This window comes from Myotis nattereri, assembly GCF_964212035.1.
Source record: "Myotis nattereri genome assembly, chromosome: 17".
NCBI lineage: Eukaryota > Metazoa > Chordata > Mammalia > Chiroptera > Vespertilionidae > Myotis > Myotis nattereri.
Window position 1 is genome coordinate 25,642,757 of NC_138092.1, and position 19,764 is coordinate 25,662,520.

Below are 19,764 nucleotides of genomic sequence, written 5' to 3' on the forward strand. Positions count from 1 at the left end.
AGCATCATCTCTGCTACAAGGCTCCAGCCTGCTTCCCAGAGTGGGCTCCTGGGAACAAGAGTTTATCTTGTTCAATGGAACATTTTATGTAGCCTCTCAGGACCTGTTTCCTAATGCATTCACTTACAAATACTTACTGAGCAGCCAGCAGGGTGCGGGGAGCAGCCCCTGGTTAGAGGGGTGTCAGAGACAGCGCGTACTAAATCTCTTTCTGAGAGTGTCACGGGAGAATTGAGGACATCAGAGGCTTTGAGGTATCCTGAAGTGAAACCGGAACAAACCCCCAAACCTCTTTAATTTGTTCATCAATGAACAAATGTATGTGTGCATGATCTAATTTGCATGTCTCAGTCGTACTGACATTACCTAGAACTAGTTTTCCTTAAGCCCCGTTGGATTGTTCCTGAGCCAAGAGGGCTGGGCTGGGAAAGAAGAGGCATTTCTGGGGAACTTGGGAGAGGATAGTGGGGTGTGTGAGGGATTGAGAGGCATGGAATACATTAGGGAAGGAGGATCCCTACCTGCTTATCCACCTGGCCATTTTATAACTCCAGAACAGCCTCTAAATATGGAGCATACAGAAATACCAATGAATGTTTCCCTGGAAATAAAACACTTGTTAGTAACATTATCTTTATTGTTATAAAGGAACAGAAAAGGGCCCTTGATGTGGCATTTTTATCAGAGACAGAAGCCATTTCGTCTGGTTTCATAGACACTGGGTGGGGATGCCACAGTGGGCATTGGGGAGCCCCTCAAAGCCAGTTGTACCCTGAACTGTCCAGCCCAGACTTCTCCCTGTGCTCAGGGCCCTGAGCCACCAGAGGCCTGCTGCCTGCCAGACTGGCGGGCCTGGTAACGCGGGCTCGGTGTCAAGGTGTTAAGGCCATGATTGTTTTCCCATGGATGTCTGTCTAGGAAGGCAGGAGAGAAAGAGACCAAGAAAGACAGACTGCCCCACTGAAAATAGCAACATTCCCTCCAGCCGGTGCCAGGAACCCTTGCTTGCGGAAGCTCCGTCTTCAGCTGCTGAATTCCCCAGGCAGACTATGCGCTGCAGCTGTGATGGCAACTCCTACCTGAGGTTTAGGCACAGGCTAAATCCCATGCCTCCTTGCAGGGGAACAGATGGTGATAAGGACATGGGAGAAGGGGCCATGTGTTTATCTTGAAATCAACATAGTTAGGAGGTCCAGCGCTATGCCATTTAAAGAACCCAGTCAGGACACCTGGGTTCTTTCTAGACGTGTTCCTGGTATGACTTTGACTAGCTGTGTGAGCCACTAAGCACTTTATCTAGCCTCTCAGAACCTCAGTTTCCTAATGCATCCATTTAAAAATATTTACTGAGCAGCCACAATGTGTAGGCACATGAGAGAGATGAGTTCTGAGGGTTACAAAAGGTAACCAAAGTATTTTTCCACATTCATGGACAATCTAGAGAGAATGGTGTTTTGGTTTTTTGTCTTTATTGTGTAAGTACATATAAATAAAAGCCAGAAAGTCATAAATACCTTAAGAGACAAGAATGTTGTTATGAAAGTTGCATTGAGAGAGAGCGGAGGACAAAGACAGAGAGATGGAGGGGATACCCCTCTGAGCTGAGAGGTGAGGAGCAGCTCCTGATGGAGGCAGCATTTCAATGGGATCTTGCAACACGTGTGACTGGCACCTAGAGAGACAGGAAGATGGCATCGTCTACATGGGGATTGCAGGAAAACAGAAAGCAGGCATAGGGCATCCCCCTGTCTTTGGTCCATTTCAGTATTTTTCAACTCTTTTTCTTACTTCTTTGCAAATTTTATTTCAAGCCATCCTCATTTCTCACCAAGATTATCACAAGAAGCTCTAGCCCTGATCTGGTCCATTCCCAGCTGCCAGAAGATCTGTCTAGAACAGTGGTCGGCAAACTGCGGCTTAGCAAACCGCGGCTCGTGAGCCACATGCGGCTCTTTTGCCCCTTGAGTGTGGCTCTTCCACAACATACCTACTTCTGCGCATGGGCCACAAAGTTTCAATCGCACTGTATGTGCACGCCTGCATGTGGTATTTTAGAAGATGATTCTTATAGATTGGGGGCCAGTCCTTGGAAGAACCTTGAGAGTTGAGCGAGGATGTTTAGATTTTAGTGAACAGACATCTTTAATATGTGGGACTTGGACCATGAAATTATTCCTCTTCCCTTCAGCACTAAAATTCTGTGAATCTATGAATGTAGCTACTGTATTTTTCTTTTCTTTATATTTCAAATGTTCCTGAAACGAAAGAGAAATGTGCCACTTTTTCTGGCCTATGTCTGCAGGGAAGATGTGTTTTCCCTCAAAGCATACTTTGGTGGAATTATGGGCCTTCACTTGCTCAGGAATTTTTATTTTGTTTTACTTTGCAAAAATCAAAGGAAAGATGTCAGAGAAGTTGGAATAAAATTAACTTCTTGCCGTATAGATATTTCCCTAAATGGACCTTCCACTGAGACTGCCTGGCTGTGTCCTGTAGCTATTTCACATCAAGCATAGTGAGGCTGAGTTTGAGAAATTTCAGACCAGATTAAACATATTCATCCCAAAGGCCTCACTTATCTTATCACTTAGGTTTGCACAGCAATTTCTGTTTCTGAGTTTCTAGCTAGTCCATTTAACCAATGATAGCTAGCCATGGAAATGTCCAATAGTGTATTGGTAAAGAAATAAAAACACTCAAGGTAAAATAATTTGAGCTAAAACTTAATTCTGAATGACTAGAGTTAGGTTGCGGGATTTATGGTTGATTTTTAAGTTATTATTTCATTAGGAAAAATATGATCTTCACTGGAATAGGAAATAGTGGCTAACAAGTTTATTGGGCATTCTCTTTTGAGACAGTGTGCTGGAGAGTGCATGGATTTAGGAGCCTGGCTGACTGGGTTCTGGTCCCAGCTTTTCCATTGTATTATTGTGTGACCTTGGGCAAGTTATTTAACATCTTGATGCATCACTTTCCTTATATGTACAATGGAAATAATATGTCATAGGGCTGTTATAAAGAACAAATGAGTTTATCTTAGAGGTGTCTTATAAGGATTAAATGAATTAGTTTTATAGGACTGTTATGAAGGTTAAATAGTACACCGAGAACAGTGCTTGGTGTCTGGGAAAGCAGCTTAAGTATTAACAACTAGCATTTACAGTTTCTTAATATACTAAAAATGTGGGATACTTACTTATTTTTGTTTGCTAATTTATGTTTTAGTGTTTCACATAATGCTTGAAAAGCTGGTTCCATTAAAAATTTACTTGTGGTGACACAAGTAGCTCTTTTCTCCACTTAAACCTACTGCCTCTTTAGGGATGTGCCCATTTGTAGAGCCTAAGGTATGGGAGAAGAGGACACAGTCAGTACATTTATTTCCCAAAAGAATGGGGGTGAGGAGGGGTGCCTCATATATTTTCCTTTTGCAAAAAGTTTTAATAATGAAAATTGGGTACTTTTTAACAGAATCAGCTCTTTTTCTAATAATCTACAATGTCCAGTACCTAATATGTCTTAAATATTTAATCAAGGCAGTTAAAATGAAGCATAGATTGGCCTGTCATCCAGATTTGAAATGAAAATTAGCCATTCATTCATTTATCCATTCAGCACATATTTTTGAGCACTTGACATGTCCTAAACATAGTCCTAGGAACTGGGGTTACCGAAGTCCATCAGCTACACAGACTGTCTTATGGAACTCACATGCTGGCAGGGGTCACAAGTAGTGAGGATCTGCTTTCTTTGAAGAGGTCAAGATATATCTTGCAAAACCAGCTTTGGTATTTTTCATTAGTTTCTGTCCCTGGTGTTAACTCGTTCCAAATAATGACTGCATTTTGAGATACTGACATGTTAGTTCTGTAAGGGACCCCAGAGACCATTAAACTTAACGGCCTCATCTTACAAAGAAACTCAAGAGTTTAAGTGGCTTGCAGATCCCATGTTTTACACCCTTTTTTTCCAAAGTATTAGTATGAAAATTTTAAAACCTACACAAAATGGCCGTAACCGGTTTGGCTCAGTGGATGGAGCGTCACAGCCTGCGGACTCAAGGGTCCCGGGGTCGATTTCGGTCAAGGGCATGTACCTTGGTTGCGGGCACATCCCCAGTAGGGGGTGTGCAGGAGGCAGCTGATCCATGTTTCTCTCTCATTGATGTTTCTGACTCTCTATCCCTCTTCCTTCCTCTCTGTAAAAAATCAATAAAATATATTTTTAAAAAACCTACACAAAATTGAAAAAATTTAGTGTGAACACCCATATGCCCAAAACTATGATTCTACTATTATGTGTATGAGTGTGTGTATATCTATAATAATAAAAGTGTAATATGCTAATTAGACCAGATGTCCTTCCAGACATCCTTCTAGATGACCTTCTGAATGAAGCCTGGGCTGCGAGGGCTGAGGCGAGGTTACTGTTAATGAATCGAGATTTTGGAGAAGATACTGAGTTTGGTCTGAGACTTGTTGAGATTGTGGTAATAAGGGAGCAGTCTGACAGCATGGCAGACTCCATCTATAAATGTCATCATCCACTATCTTCTGGGTAGAGACTATAAAAATATTGTCCAATGAATTACTCTCATTACACTGTCTCAGAATTGAAACAAAAAGATGAAATCTTTCTGAAGACACATGTTTTGCATTATAAGTGTAATTTCATTGCAAAAACATTTTAAAAAGCCATTGGTTTTCAGTCAAAAGTTTTACAGTTATGATAGTTTCTTACGGGTCAAAGAGCAGCTAAACCACAAAACAAAATAATAGTTCAGCTGAGAGTCCATGTTCATCGGAGCTCCCATTATCAGGGTGGTAGAATCGTGTGCTATTAAAAGCACAGTGAGGCCTAGCTGGTTTGGCTCAGTGGATAGAGCATCAGCCTGCAGACTGAGGGGTCCCAGGTTCGATTCCAGTCAAGGGCACATGCCTGGGTTGTGGGTTCGATCCCCAGTGGGGGGCATGCAGGAGGCAGCCGATCAATGATTCTCTCTCATCATTGATGTTTCTCTCTCTCTTTCCCTCTCCCTTCCTCTCTGAAATTATTAAAAATATATATTTAAAAGCACAGTGAGGCTGTGGGATTTCACAGACTTCATCTCTTACTTACAGAACTTCACAGAACTCTTAGGTGAGAAGATCTTTTCCTTCCTTTCAGAGCTATTCTTTAAGAAATTGAAACAGCTTAGCTCCTCAGCAGAGATTTGTGAAATAAGTTATGAAGCATCAGTTGAGTACAATTCATAGACTGGTGTTTAGTGTGGAAAGATATGAACGACCTATTCAGTGAAATGCTATATGTTACAAAGCAGTGTTGCTGCATGATCCCACTTTTTTATTAAAACATACTTACTTTGTGGAGGCCGGCCATGGTGACTCAGGGGTTGAGCATTGACCTATGAACCAGGAGGTCATGGTTTGAGTCCCAGTCAGGACACATGTGGGTGGCGGGCTTGATCCCCAATGTGGGTTGTGCAGGAGGCAGCCAATCAATGATTCTCTCTCATCATTGATGTTTCTCTCTCTTTCCCCCTCTCCCTTCCTCTCTGAAATCAGTAAAAATCTATTAAAACTTTTTTAAAAGCATACCTTTTTGAGGGTATTCTGTAAGTGAAATAAGCTAGTCAGAGACAGACAAATACAATATGATTTTATTTATTTGTGGAATCTAATGAATAAAATAAAATAAAATAACAAGATAGGAAAAGACTCATAGATAAAAAGAAAAGACCGACAGCTGTCAGAGGGGGAGGAGATTGGGGTGCTGGTTGAAAATGGTGAAGTAGGATTAAGCAATCCAAATTGCTAGTTGCAAAATAGCCACAGAGATAGAGATTACAGCCTGGGAAATATAGTCAATAGTATCATGACAACTATGCATGGGGCCAGGTGGGTACTTGAAGCAGCGGTTGAGGGACCACTCTATAAAGTACATGATTTTCTAGCCCCCTTGCTGTACCTCTGAAATTAATACAGAATAATTCTGAATGGAAACTGTAATTGGAAAAAATACTTTGTAAAAAACAACAACATACCGTGTCTCTGCATTAAAAGTCTGGATTCCTCCAATGTTTAAAAGAATTATTTCTGCTTGGTGGGTTGCTGTTTGTTTATTACTGTTGTTGTGTGTCTGTTTTTGCTGCAGAATTACTGGCACTAAGAAAATTTCTTAATAAAATAAGATGTTTTTAATGCATCGCTAAGTGCAGTGTTACAAGTAACTTGACAATTTAAAATTTTACAGGGTGTTCCTGGAGCAAAAGGAGAGCGAGGAGAACGAGTAAGTCTAACTCTGTTTACCAATCAGAGCTAACTGCACACCTTCCATTGCATACGCCTCACAAAGGATCACCATTTACTATCAGGACCATTCATTGCTCTTACAGTCCTGTGGTCAGCAAACTGCGGCTCACAAGCCACATGCGGCTCTTTGGCTTCTTGAGTGTGGCTCTTCCTAAGCCTTAGGAGTACCCTAATTAAGTTAATAACAGTGTACCTACCTATGTAGTTTAAGTTTAAAAAATTTGGCTCTCAAAAGAAATTTCAATCATTGTACTGTTGATATTTGGCTCTGTTGACTAATGAGTTTGCCGACCACTTTCTTAGACCATTTCTTCTCCCCTCACTCCCTCCTCAACTCATGTGACCCCGAACCCATTTTTAAGTGGAAACACCTTGTGGGCTGGAAGTCAGGAGAGCTGGTTACTAGTTGCAGATCTGTTACCATCCAGCTAGATGACCTTTGGTCCATTTCTTTAAGGAAAAATAGAGAGACTTTAACTCATCTAACTCACAAAGTGGATTTGATCAAGAAATTACATAATGCTTGGGAACATGCTTCAGAAAAGTAAAAGCTCTATACAGATGCCAAGGAATAGAATGGGACTCATGTTTTTCCAATATTGGCACCCAGAAAGACAATGGCAGGCATAGGATCAAAGAACATCAATCAGCTTATTTTAGGGATCTTATCAGTCCTTTGAGAATTTGTGCAGCTGCTAATATAATTGTGCTGTTGGCTATAGTAGAAATAGGAGTGACCTTGGGCTCATCCAGTTACCTCTGTGTAACCTTGGGCAATGTGTTTAACCCCATTTGTCTATAAAATGGGTTTAACACCTTTCTTCTGAGTTGCTATTTGTATTAAGTAAGCCACTTCTTGAGAAAGTGCTGCATTTTATAAGCTCCAAAGAGCTGTAAATGAGGCATTAAATATACATATGGATTTGTTTCAGAACTACTAAATTTTTTAGAATCTGGGACTAGGCATGCTTATTTGAGCTCTTTAAGTTAATAAGGAACCCAGCATCAGGAATGTTGAACTGCTTACTCCTTCCCTGCGTGTACCATAGTGTCAATCCTACCTGTTGCTTGGAGCCAAAGAGCCTAGGTGGGAACAGTGGGTCAAGTCCGGTCTCTACCTGGAAGTCTTGCCATGTGACTGGGCTTGTGGCTGAGAGTCAGGAGTCTGCTTCTCTTCTCATCCAGGGTGACCTGCAGTCTCAGGCCATGGTGAGAGCGGTGGCACGCCAGGTGTGCGAACAGCTCATCCAGAGTAAGTGCCCTGTAGTTACTGATGCTTCCTGTTACTCATCCCCATTAGTGTGACCATGAAGGAAAACGCCTCTAAAGCTATGGGTTCGTGCAGATGTGTAAGCTTTACAGATGTCCATCACTAAGCCATCTAAGAGCTCATTGCAGGTTACCCCAGATTTCTAGGCTGATGGTACAGACGCCAAATTCCTCTGTGACGTTTGCCCAAGAGTTCCCTGCTTGCCCAGAAGATTTAACATGACTGCCCAGATCAGATCTTTTATTCCTTCCTCATCTCCCCGAATGGATAGATTTTTTTCTCAAGTACTCAACACATGTAAGCTGCCAGACTGAGGCATCAGAAGCTACCTTCAAAAAGATGACACATTTTAAAAAATTATCTTTATTGTTGAAAGTATTACAGATGGCTCTTTTCCCCCCATTGCCCCCTCCACCCCGCTCCTACTCCCTCTCCAGACCTTTACCACAAAAGAAGATTCATAGTGTTGATTTCTATTCACTCACTAGCTTTAAATCAGCGCCTCCTTCTTATTCACTTCTTTTGGCTAACCCAAGGTCCTCTCCTTCATTATTTAAGATTTATGCCTAAACACACACACACATGTGGACAATCTTCATGAGATATTTGATATGATGCTTGTGCTTTATGCCAAATATTATGCTGGGATACACTTGGTATGACACCTGTCCCATTTTTTTTTTCACTGTAAACCTGAACTTTTCCACAGTCCAGTATTTCAATTACTGATTTCTGCTCGTTCACTTACTAACTTATCCATTTTGCACATTTCCATCCTGGCCACTGACTATATTTTGTCTCAATAATCTAACTGGAGGGCCCTTCTCTTTGCCAATAATTTGTTCAGTTCCAGGCAGATCTGAGGCCAAGTAGAGATGAAATATTCCTCTCAAACCCCGCCAGCTCTAGCCCTATGTTGTCAAGCCCTCCACCCCATAGAGTCTTCTACCTCCAAGGCTGACATCACCTGTGTTGCTGCCTTAACATCTTTGAGGTTATATTTAATTTAACCCAGGGAAGTCTGGGAGTTCCATGAGTGCATGAGAAGGTCCTAATGGCAGGGTCCAAAATTCCAAATGTAGCAGATAGAACCAGATCTCTCCTTGGGAGAGGCATGGGATAAAGGTCTGCATGAGCTTGGGAGAGATTTCATTAAGACAGAAATCTCAGGACAAGTGAGTACAAAGCTACCCTCTTCGGGCATGGTAGTAATGCTCCCTATATTTTAACTTTAATTAATTTTATATTATATTGCCCAAACTGAATGTGTGTGAGAGAATTTGCCAGTTAAATGAAACCGTTCATGTTTAATGCCAAAATAAGATCTTTAAAAACACAATACATTATAAAAGGGAAATTGAACAGTCAGAATGCATTCATGCCTTAGCTGGTTTGGCTCAGTAGATAGAGTGTTGGCCCATGGACTGAAGGGTTCCCGGTTTGATTTTGGTCAAGGCCATGTATCTTGGTTGCAGGGTTGATCCCTGACCCCAGTTGGGGCATGTGTGGAAAGCAACCAATCTATGTGTCTCTCTCACATTGAAATTTCTCTCTCTGTCTCTCCCTCTCCTTCCCACTCTCTCTAAAATCAATGGAAAAATATCCTTGGGTGAGGATTAACCAAAAAAAAAGAATACATCCAAAGCTAACCTGTATCTTGGGTTATTTTGTAGGTTTCTCATTTCAAGTATTTTTCAATGTAAATGAGCAGATATTTATTTTAAGGAAACCTAAGGGTTAAATCCTAATATGACTCACTAACCAGAGTATGTAGAGGATTTCACAATAGTTGTTGTCTTAGTCCAGTGTAGAATAAAAGTCTTGTATAAATATATGATTGTTTAAAACATGCACTAAAAAGGAGAGTTTAAAATTGAGTTTTTCCCCCAGGGAATTCTCAGATTCTTGTGAACAACTTCTAGGAAATGGAAGCCAGCAGGGTTAGACAAGAACACAGGAATAGGGCTGTGAGACAAGGAGGCCCTGCCTGTCTGTGCAGTGGCAAGAGAAAGAAATGGGAGAGATTGTATGACCAAGACTCAACCAACCTACCCAGAGGCCGTATTTCTGACACCTCAGCCATCTTTCCACACTGCTTCCGGTTTCTCCTCAGTTCACCCCTCAGAACTTGATTTATCAGTGAGCATATAAATCCTCATATTCTCAGCTAACTGGTTTTTTGTCCAGAGCTGGTCAGCACAATTATGCTAGGGAAGGTTGTATGGGACACTGTGAGGCCAAAGCGATGACAGCTAGAGGAGTGCTAGAGGACATCCCCTTGTCAAAGGAAGAAACTGAACAAGTAGATGCAGAAATGTCTGGCCACACCCAACATTCATGGGCGTGCCTGCTGATGGCCCCCGGAGACATCAGGAAGCCAATCCTAGCTACAGTCACGGTCCTCTGCTGAAGAATGCTTGCATATATTTTAGCAGTAATCCCTCTAAAAATGGTTACTGTTCTCAAGCTTGAATGTTTGAGAAGGGATAAGAAATAGTTAGCTAGGAAATTCATTTATGTGGGGAAAGCTTGCCTCCTCATGATGCTAGAAAAAGTGCTTGCTACCCTGAGGCATTATGATTATCAAGCACTTTATTACTCTATACTTCTACTTATTAAACTATATCCTTCCAGGCATAACTGAGTTAAGCTACTATGGGAGAGAAAGCTAGGGTTTGTGTGTTTTTTTAAATGAAGCTAGTGGGAGTTTTTGCAGCTGGGACCCAAGTAAAGGTTCTTGCAAAAAACGCTTGGCAACAAAGAGATGAGTTGAAACAGCGCTTGTCTGGGGATTTGTGAGACAGAGGGTGGAGCAGACTTTGTGGGATGGAAAAAAAAGACCACTTGGGGGGGGAAATTGCTGGAGAAAAGGGGCAGCTGGGTGAGGATTTAGGGGGTCAGACACACGCTGGGGGTGAAGATAAAATTTATGACTTCTGTTCAAATGATGTTTACTGAGATGCTGACATGAGCTGTGGAATTCCAAACACATGAGATGCGACTTGAATACAATCCAGCTGTTAATATCATCCAAAATAAAATGTACAACTTTTTACTTTGGAAATCGACATATTTCAGAGGGGTGTGCTTTCCCCCTGTATGGGCCTCTGACAGAATTGTTCGGAGCCTTGACAAGTCTTCTCTTTGTGTGATAGTTGATTGAAAGCTGTTTTTGTCCTTCCTGTCTCAGGTCACATGGCGAGGTACACAGCCATCCTCAACCAGATTCCCAGCCACTCCTCATCAGTCCGGACCGTCCAGGGGCCTCCTGGGGAGCCTGGGAGGCCGGGCTCACCTGGAACTCCTGGTGAACAAGGACCCCCAGGTACCCCAGGCTTCCCAGGAAATGCAGGTGTGCCAGGAACCCCAGGAGAACGAGGTAAGCTGGGCCACTCCCCTGACTGAGTGCCATGAAGCAGAGCCTAACAGAGGTGCTTATACCATGCTAACGTCCGAAATAATGGACCTAAATTAATTTTACCCCATCTATTCTGCAGCTTCCTATTTATCCCAAGGTTGAAAACATTGAGTAATCTACAAAGTGTTTATCAAGAGCCACCTCTGCTTGTATGAAAAAAAGAGGACCAGAATCCCCAACCCACCTCTAAGAGGTTTTCCTGTGAATGAGAGAATGATGTCCCCTCTAGAGGGAGGAATTAAGAAAAGATGCCCCTTCCAGGTAGAAGAATCAGAAAATAGTGCCCTCTCTGGACCTAAATGGCATTGCATAGAAGTCATGGCAAGCAGAGAGCTGGCTTCCTGGGTCTGGTGCTGCTTTTGTGCAGGACTCACAGTGGGCAGCAGTCAGTGGCAGCCCTGAAGGAGTCATGAGGCAAATGGTCAGATGGTTCACATAAGCCTATGCAGAACATGGCAGCTCTAAACTTTCAATAAATACTGTTTGTGGTTTATCTTTCTATAATATGAGGCAGTATTTTATTTACTTATTTAATAGGCCAATGTTTTATATTTCCTACTAAAGTTTCTTTAAAATAGAGCTTCTACTTAGCCCTTTCTTCTACCCTTTACAGGTCTTAACAGCATTGTATAATAAGATCAAAGAGATGTGGGGAATTGGGCTAGATATGAACTACAAAGAGTGATGGGAAGAGAGGCAACTGATAAAAGCATTTTCTAAGACACAATTTATAGAGTGTAGTTCTGGGCAAAAACTAATTGCCTCTCTGTCTGTGAGTCATGTTGCTTTTTGTGAGATGGGTAGGATAGAGTCTTTTTATAAAATCTGGGATGTGAACTGCAGATTACAAAGATACTATTTCACATCCATTCTTGCTGCATGCCAACAGTCCAAGTGCATTTCTGCATCTGCACTTCTGTGCCCATTGTTCCTCCTTTGGAAGTTTTCTGTCTTCTGTACCTCCTACTCTGAGTTCAAGGCTCAGCCTAACCCACCTCATGGGTGAAGTTGGCTTGATCACCCCAGACCACAGATATCTCCTTCTCTGAATCCCTGATGTCCTGACTGTTTCCTCCGCCCCCTGATCTCCCCACCCCCGATTTTAGCACCCATCAGGTATTGGTGAACCACTGGAATTCTGGGAACAGGGATCAGGTCTGAATTGCTTTGCACATCATAAGTACTCACTAGATCAGTGATGGCGAACCTTTTGAGCTCGGCGTGTCAGAATTTTGAAAAACCCTAACTTAACCCTGGTGCCGTGTCACATATAGAAATTTTTTGATATTTGCAACCATAGTAAAACAAAGATTTATATTTCTGATATTTATTTTATATATTTAAATGCCATTTAACAAAGAAAAATCAACCCAAAAAATGAGTTCACGTGTCACCTCTGACACGCGTGTCATAGGTTCGCCATCACTGCACTAGATCATTGTTGTGTTGACTGAGACCCGAATCTGATTCTCCTTTCTGAGGGCTTTTCCTGTGCAAGGGCACTGAATCAGCAGATATGGAGACAGGCATAGTTTCCTCGCAGGACACCAGAGATCTGGCAGCCAGGAGGGTGGCCACCTCTGTCAGCAGCTCATGGTGTTGGTGATGGGCCAGCTGTGACTCAGGGAGCTCAGAGCCAGCTCCTGAGTCAATCTCAGCAAATCCCAAGTTGTCTGTGTTCTCTTTGGAAGTCCTATCTTTGTTCTTGCCAGGCTGTGTTTCTTGCTCTATAGGAGCCTTTGAATGCTTAGACCAGGGGAAATCACCCAGGAGTTCTCAGTGGCCCAGGCAACCCTTGAAATAGGAGTTTCCATGATGTAATTTTCTTACCTACACATCTACATATGTACAAAAGGTTAAGTGACCAGCCAACCAGCTGACTGGCCAGTACATATAACACACACTGACAACCAGGGGCAGACGCTCAACACAGGAGCTGCTGAGTTGCAGTGACTTGGCAGTGACGCACCCTGGAGCCAGAGAGGAGGGAGCCGGATTCCTCGAGGGGCCGCACGATTCCACCTTTGGCTATGGGTTATGTTGCTGCGGGGGCACTGTCACCCCAAATCTGGTTTACTGATGAGCTGTAGTGACTTGGCAGTGGTGGTTCTCGGTGACACACCCTGGAGAATGTGCATGAATCTGTGCACTGGGCCACTAGTAGATACGTATGCTCCTAAAGGGTACAGTAGACAAGCAAAATCCTGAATTTCACAAATACATGGAGGATGAGAGTAACACAGAAAGTGAGATACCCTTTAAGCCTGAGGGAAGGTGATTTTATTTGATCACCAACTGAGGGGTGTGGGGTTTAAAGTTGGGGTTTTATAGGCCAACAACCCCAAAATAATGTATAAGAGGAATCATCCATTTAAAGATTTTTCCATAACAGCTGGGATTCATATCTGGTTTATTTTGAACAATAAATCAGCAAACATTTACTGAGCACAGAGTTTATGCAAGACTTTTGTCTTGGCAGTGTGTGAGATAATACTATAATCGTGGCTTTCCCTTTTAGGCACCAAATGTATCTGCCAATATTGTGGTTTGGATAAAGGGTATGAAGCGCTTCTGATTGTATGAGCTGGGAAAAGATAAATGCGAACTGAATTTAGAGGAAGACATCACGTGGCCTTTGATAGAAAAGGGTCCTAGCATTTATCAAGCAACTATCTGATAAACTACCAGTTACTTAGCACATTACTAATGCTCATAAAAGTCTAATGAGATCAATATTTGTCCCATTTTTAGGTGAAGAAACTGAGGCTCAACTGATTGTCAATTGTCCATGGTCACGTACCTGAACAACAGGGGCCCCAGATTTGAATCTAGATCTGTGTGATTCCAGAGTATCTGTGCTTGCTCCATTCTGCCCTGTTGCTACCTTTGAATCATTGCTTAGTGGGTGTGTCACAGATGAGAAGTCAGAACTGTGCAGCATCTGGAGAATGCTGTTGTCTTCTAATAACTACATTTCAAAACATGTGAATAGCCCAGCCAGCATGGCTCAGTGGTTGAGCATTGACCTATGAACCAGGAAATCATGGTTCGATTCCTAGTCAGGGCACATACTGGGTTACAGGCTCGATCCCCAGTGGGGGGCATTCAATTATGACTCTCTCTCATCATTGATGTTTCTATCTCTCTCTCCCTCTTCCTTCCTCTCTGAAATAAGATATATTTTTAAAAATGTGAACAGCTGAGCTTATCAGAGTGTCACAGTGGACTGTGGTTGTGCTATTTGCAAGCTCCTTGTGAATTCTGTTCTGCTGTATTTGGATAGCTGTGGGCATCCATTACCTGGCAGATGACCTCTCTGGAGATGGAGCCAGGTGATCTGTTGGATAAATATGAATGTGATCAAAACATTTTTTGTTGTTCTTTGAGGATAAAATCCCTGAAGGACTTAAAAGTTGAAAAAATATTTCTCTCAAGCCTTTCCCACCACAGGTCGGAAAGGAATCAGTCCTAGTCTGGTCGCCGTAAGTCAATGACAAGCCCTTTCAGAGACACAGAAATGGCAGTTAAGGCAGAGAAAGGCTGCACACACTAAAGCTAACCCTGCATCTCTCATGCTCATGCCATGGCTTGCTGTAAGTCAACAAGGCTGAGAAGTCTAGAGAGAAAACTGGGTCCCAGATTCATTCAGAGCTGAGAGAGAGAACTAATGTTCTTACGTTCCATATTCCCGTGGTTGAAAAGAGCTGTTGGCACTGACGATACATTTGGCAGAAAACGTTGGTCACAAGTTCAGAATTAGAGCATAGCAGTTGTGAGCCAGGAATGCCTCGATGGTAAGCATCTGTGAAACTTCTTAATGACCCTTGGATCCTGGATTAATTTCTGGAAAAATTATCTTTATGGGACAGATTAACTTGATTAAAGAAAGAGGGCTGGTGGAGCTCTCATAATAATTTGCTGGTTGTTCCTTAAATATTTACAAGTCTTCCCTGTGATGTTGTGTTATGGTTGATAATGTGTTGCATGAGACATCATCTTTTCATTGCTGTCAAAAATGTGCTGAAATACATGTTTGCCTTCTTCCTCCCCTGCTTCCCCACCCCCTGCCTCTCATCTCCTGAGACGAAGTCCAGACAAAGATAGAGTTTTCTCTTTTCTCACCCGATAATGATCTGGTGAAGTCCATTTTGAATCGCCTTTGGAACAAGACCTTTCCTTGAAGGTTTGATGGATTATGTTTTCCTAACATACGGTAACTTTTAAGATAATGAGTACTCCTCTTTGTATCATCTTTTATTTTGTAGAGGCTTTTTTATTCTTACTACAAAGGGACTCTACATTCATCATGGTTGCAGAGAGAAGCTCTATGTATTAGTGATCTATGATTATGTAACAAATTATCCTAAATCTTAGCACTTAGAGAAAACAAAAGATATACGATCATGGTTTTTGTGGGTTAGGGACTCACAAGTAGTTTAGCTGGATGGTTCTGGCTCAGAGTCTTTCGTGAGTTCAAAGTCAAGACGTTAGCCAGGCCTACAGTCATCTGAAGGCTGGACTGGATCTGGCAGACCTGCTTCCAAGATGCCTCACTCACAGTGCTATTGGCAGGAGCCTTGGGCCCTCCCTGACTGCTCCACTCACATTGAGCCTGAGATGGCTGGGTCCCTCCACAGGGTGCTTGAGTGGTCTCGAAATATGATGGCTGCTTTCCTCAGAAAGCAAGTGATCCAAGAGAGACAGCAGGGAGGAGTTCACAATGCCTTTTTTTTCTATATAAATATATTTTTATTGATTTCAGAGAGAGGGAGGGAGAGGGAGCCTGCAACTGGGGATGTGCCCTGACCAGGCACCAAACCATGATTGACTAGTTCATAGGTTGACCCTCAACCACTGAGCCACACAGGTGGGCCGCAATGCCTTTTTTGACTGATCTCAGAAGTCACAAGCTTTTACTTTTAGCATATTCTACTAGGAGGGAGTCACTAAGCCCAGCCACACTCACGTGGAGAATTAGGCTATCCATTTCGAAAAGAGGAAATATCACAGTATTTGTGACTATGTATTTAATCACACTCTTCCAGATTGAATCAAGGTTTCTGGCCTTGTGGTGGGACAGGGCAATTGCTTTCATTCCTAAGAATGATTTCCAAGCAGTCTGGCTCCTAGGACACCTGTGAAGGGTTGGCTCACTCTGTGTCCACCTGTTTTCACTATTTAAATGGGTATTTTTCTCTCCCAACTCCTTTAAATTATTCAAATACCAGATGTAGCTTTTTAGAGGGAAATGTAAGATTGGATTGAAGGACCTTGAAAGAGTAGCACCTACTGAAAGCATGTTATTGTAGACTGTTTTTGTATGCATGCTCCTGGAACTAATTGTAGTCAGGATAAGATCATTTTCCAAATAAACACAAAGAATGACTTTTAAGAAGCAATTGACAAACTAAAATTACCATCAAATTGTGTCCCCACCTTCTGTACTTAGTAGAATATGACTATTACAATAACAAAAAGCTGTAATCAGTATTTTTTCTTCTTTTTGCCATGAAACCTAATGTCATTGTTTCTGTAGCTTAACAATTTTTTGAAACCCTTAATTGGAAGGTCTGTGTAGAAGGTCTTAACAGCTTCCTCACATTGGACTTCAGTCACTGTCTGGGGTAGTGGGCGTTGTGCTAGAAATAGCCCTCAAGGTTAATGTCATTTCAGTAAGATATCTTTGTGTGGTCCTGGTTCATATTTTCTAATCAGCTTCACGTCAAGTATGTGCCCTTTGCTCTAGCCAAACTGAATGGCACAGTGCTCAGCTTTTGCTGCATAACAACAAACCGCAAGCATCTCAGTAACATACAACAATAAATATTAGTTTTCATCACTTGTCTGTGGGAGGTGGGACAGCTCTGCTCTACTGGGGCCCTGGCTGGAGTAGGGGATCACTCCCCATTCTCCTTGTGACAATGGCTAAAACAAAACAGAACAACCCAACTTCTCAATCACCTTTCACACCTCTGTTCTTGTCTTTGCCACTAATACCTCACTAGTGAAAGCAAATCACTTGGCCAACCCTAAATCTATGAGTAGGGAAATGCATGAGTCCATAGAATGGGAATGGGTGTATAATTCTATTGCAAAATAGTAAAGAATTTAGACCATTAATTCAGTTTACCAACGTTCTTTACACATGCCTTTTCCTTTCCTACCACACTCAATGCTAACCCCATTGTGTCCTGTTTTTATATCTCTTCTTGGATTGTCCCATGCTCTTCCCAATCCCCAGAACCCACTTTCTTCCTCTGACTCATTCGTACTCAAGCTTCAAAATTCATTTCAAGAGTCACCTCTGCCAGACCACTGCTTCCTCGCAATGTTTTATTTGTTTGGCCAGTGTATTTGTTGTTGCTACTCTGCTTTCTTCCAGCTGAATTAGACTGAGTAAGATCTTCCTCATCTGGGCTTCTCTGTCCCCAGGCACATGGCTCCAATCACCGCATTTTCCCATTACACTGCAATTGTTGATGTACCAGTAATTACGAGCAGTCACACTGCAAACAGATGCACAGGTTTGGTGTGCATGGATGAGCCCTGCACTCATCGTCTCCTTTCCTCTCTCCTTCTCCCTTTAAAGCTTCTATTCTCCCGCCTTCGTTTCCCTCCTTCCTGCTGCACTTCCTCCCCTCACTGCCCAAATGTCAGTGTGTCCAATTTAGATGTCTGTGGTCAAAAGACCAAAGGACCTCCTACCTACATTACTATGGTGCAAAAACCTAAAGTGTAAACTATTCTGTTGTCTTGATCTTGATCTGGTTAGTAGGTTCCTTTGACCACTGGATAGCCCACTAGGTAGAAATATGATTCAGCACATTTCCTCTGGCTTTTCCATGTTTATTGGTGGTGTTAACCTTCACAATAACGAATTGTACTGCTTGGTTGCACCCCAGCTTAGTGGGGCCTGAAGCTTAACGAGTTCGGAGATCTTCTTTAAGGAAAACTATATAAAGTCAGAAACAAACCAAAAAAAAATTAGGTAGCAGGTATTAGAAGAGGGGCCATATCCAAACTCGTTGGTGTGATGCACATAGCTTGTCATAAGGAGGCCTAACCTGGCCTCTTACTCTACCACTACCCACCTTGCAGCTGCCAAAGCCATACCCAACTGGTTCCCCAGGCAAACCTTTGCACATGTGCTTCTATTTGCCCCCTTTTTACGTGGCTAATCCCTGTTCTTCAAGAATTTCATATCATGGGTCAGCTATACTGGAAAGCCATCTACAATTCCCTACCGATGCCTCAGTTCTGTGCTCTTATATTTTGCAGCTACCCTCACACTGCATTACAGCTACTCATTTGTCTGTTTCCCCTGTGACATAGTGACCTGCCACAGACACGGAGGGTGCATTTGACCCTCAATTCTCAGTGCCTGATATCGGGACTGGACTGGGCAGTTTGCCCTTCTCTCTCCTTTTTTCTGTGCATCATTGTTTTCAAACTTCCTAGCCTGCTGTTCCAGGACCACCTCAGCCAATGGGAGGCACTGGAAAAGGGGAAAGTCAGGATATTTCTCCCATCAACCTCACCCCGACTTCCTTTGTGACTTCATTGGTGGCTACAGCCCCTGTGTGGCTCCTGCTTCCACTGGACAATGTCTCACTGTCATTCTTGATCCTACCAGAAGGCCCTAGGCATTGGGCTCTAGTCACACCCTTCTTCCTATCGCCCATGCACTCCTACTGCTGATAGCGCCTTCCTGCTGTTGCTAATGTCTGGGTTGTCTCATCATCCTTATTTGATTGCTCGATTCTTCTATTGCTAATGTGACCAAGTCCCTATGTTAAATTCCCTTTGCTTGAAAGATCTAGAATGGTTGATGTTTCCCTGGCTGAGCCCTAGAGTTTAGAGGCATACTAGATGGTCACTTGTTTTATGAAAAAGGCAATAGGAGGTGGGACCCTTAGCAACAGTTTGCAAAGTTTGCTCACTTTTACAGCAACCATGTATTTTCCAGCCTTGGCCACCTTAGCCCAAAACATGGAGCCTGTTCATGCTGGCACTGATCCGCAGCCAAAGAGGGATAGATGGCAGAGCCTGGATAAGTACAAAAAGTACTGGTTGAATAGAGTCCAGTGAATCTGCCATTGTAGCGAGGGACCCTGTCCAGTACCTTGCACCTAGTAGGCATTCCAACCTACGTTGAATAAAAAGCAGTCTACTTGTAATTCATCACCAGCATTTCCCAGGCAACAGACTATATAATAACACAGCTAATGCCTTGTCTCACAGTTTCTGTGACTTTTTGGTAGAATGACAATGAAAGCATTAACCAGGCCTTGCATAGCTGCCTGAGCACAAATCCTGGGAGTTGCTCAGAATGTCTGATTATGTGGGAGTGACCGGGCTCCATGGAGGAGCATGAGACTCCAGCCTGGAGTGCTTGGTGTGGTCAAGGGGCAAATTGGTAAAATCTTCCTACACGGAGTTAAAAAAAAAAAAGCGGGGGGGGGGGGGACCAACAACCAAGGGCTAGACCCTGGACATGTAGTCAGTGCGAGCAGGATAAATCCTCCTCAAATCAACCTCAAGGCTCGCTCAGAGCTGAGGTCAAATGTATACACCCAAGGAAGTAAGCTGCGGAAACTTGATAACCACAAGGCTGATGTCGGGCCAGAGAAAACGTGCAGACTGTATCCGCATGCAGTTCAGAAAGCCGCAGCGATAGCAAACAAGACTGAAAGCACAGCCTAGAGAGCCAGCGTGGCGTGGAGAGAGGGAGGCACAGTGGTTGGGTTGTGTGCACAGGCTTC

At 42.9% G+C, this 19,764-nt stretch overlaps 1 protein-coding gene across 3 annotated transcripts in view; it reads left to right on the forward strand.

Moving 5' to 3' along the window:
- The window catches only part of COL14A1 (collagen type XIV alpha 1 chain), a gene marked incomplete at its 3' end in the record, with an annotated part of 161,900 nt that overhangs the window by 132,445 nt on the left and 9,691 nt on the right, over window positions 1-19,764 (forward strand). For all 3 annotated transcript variants that reach the window (XM_081111510.1, XM_081111512.1, XM_081111511.1), the window contains exons 42-44: window positions 6,256-6,291; window positions 7,500-7,566; window positions 10,775-10,963. In XM_081111510.1, the coding sequence (XP_080967636.1) occupies window positions 6,256-6,291; window positions 7,500-7,566; window positions 10,775-10,963 (292 nt within the window). The remainder of the gene's footprint in view (window positions 1-6,255; window positions 6,292-7,499; window positions 7,567-10,774; window positions 10,964-19,764) is intronic.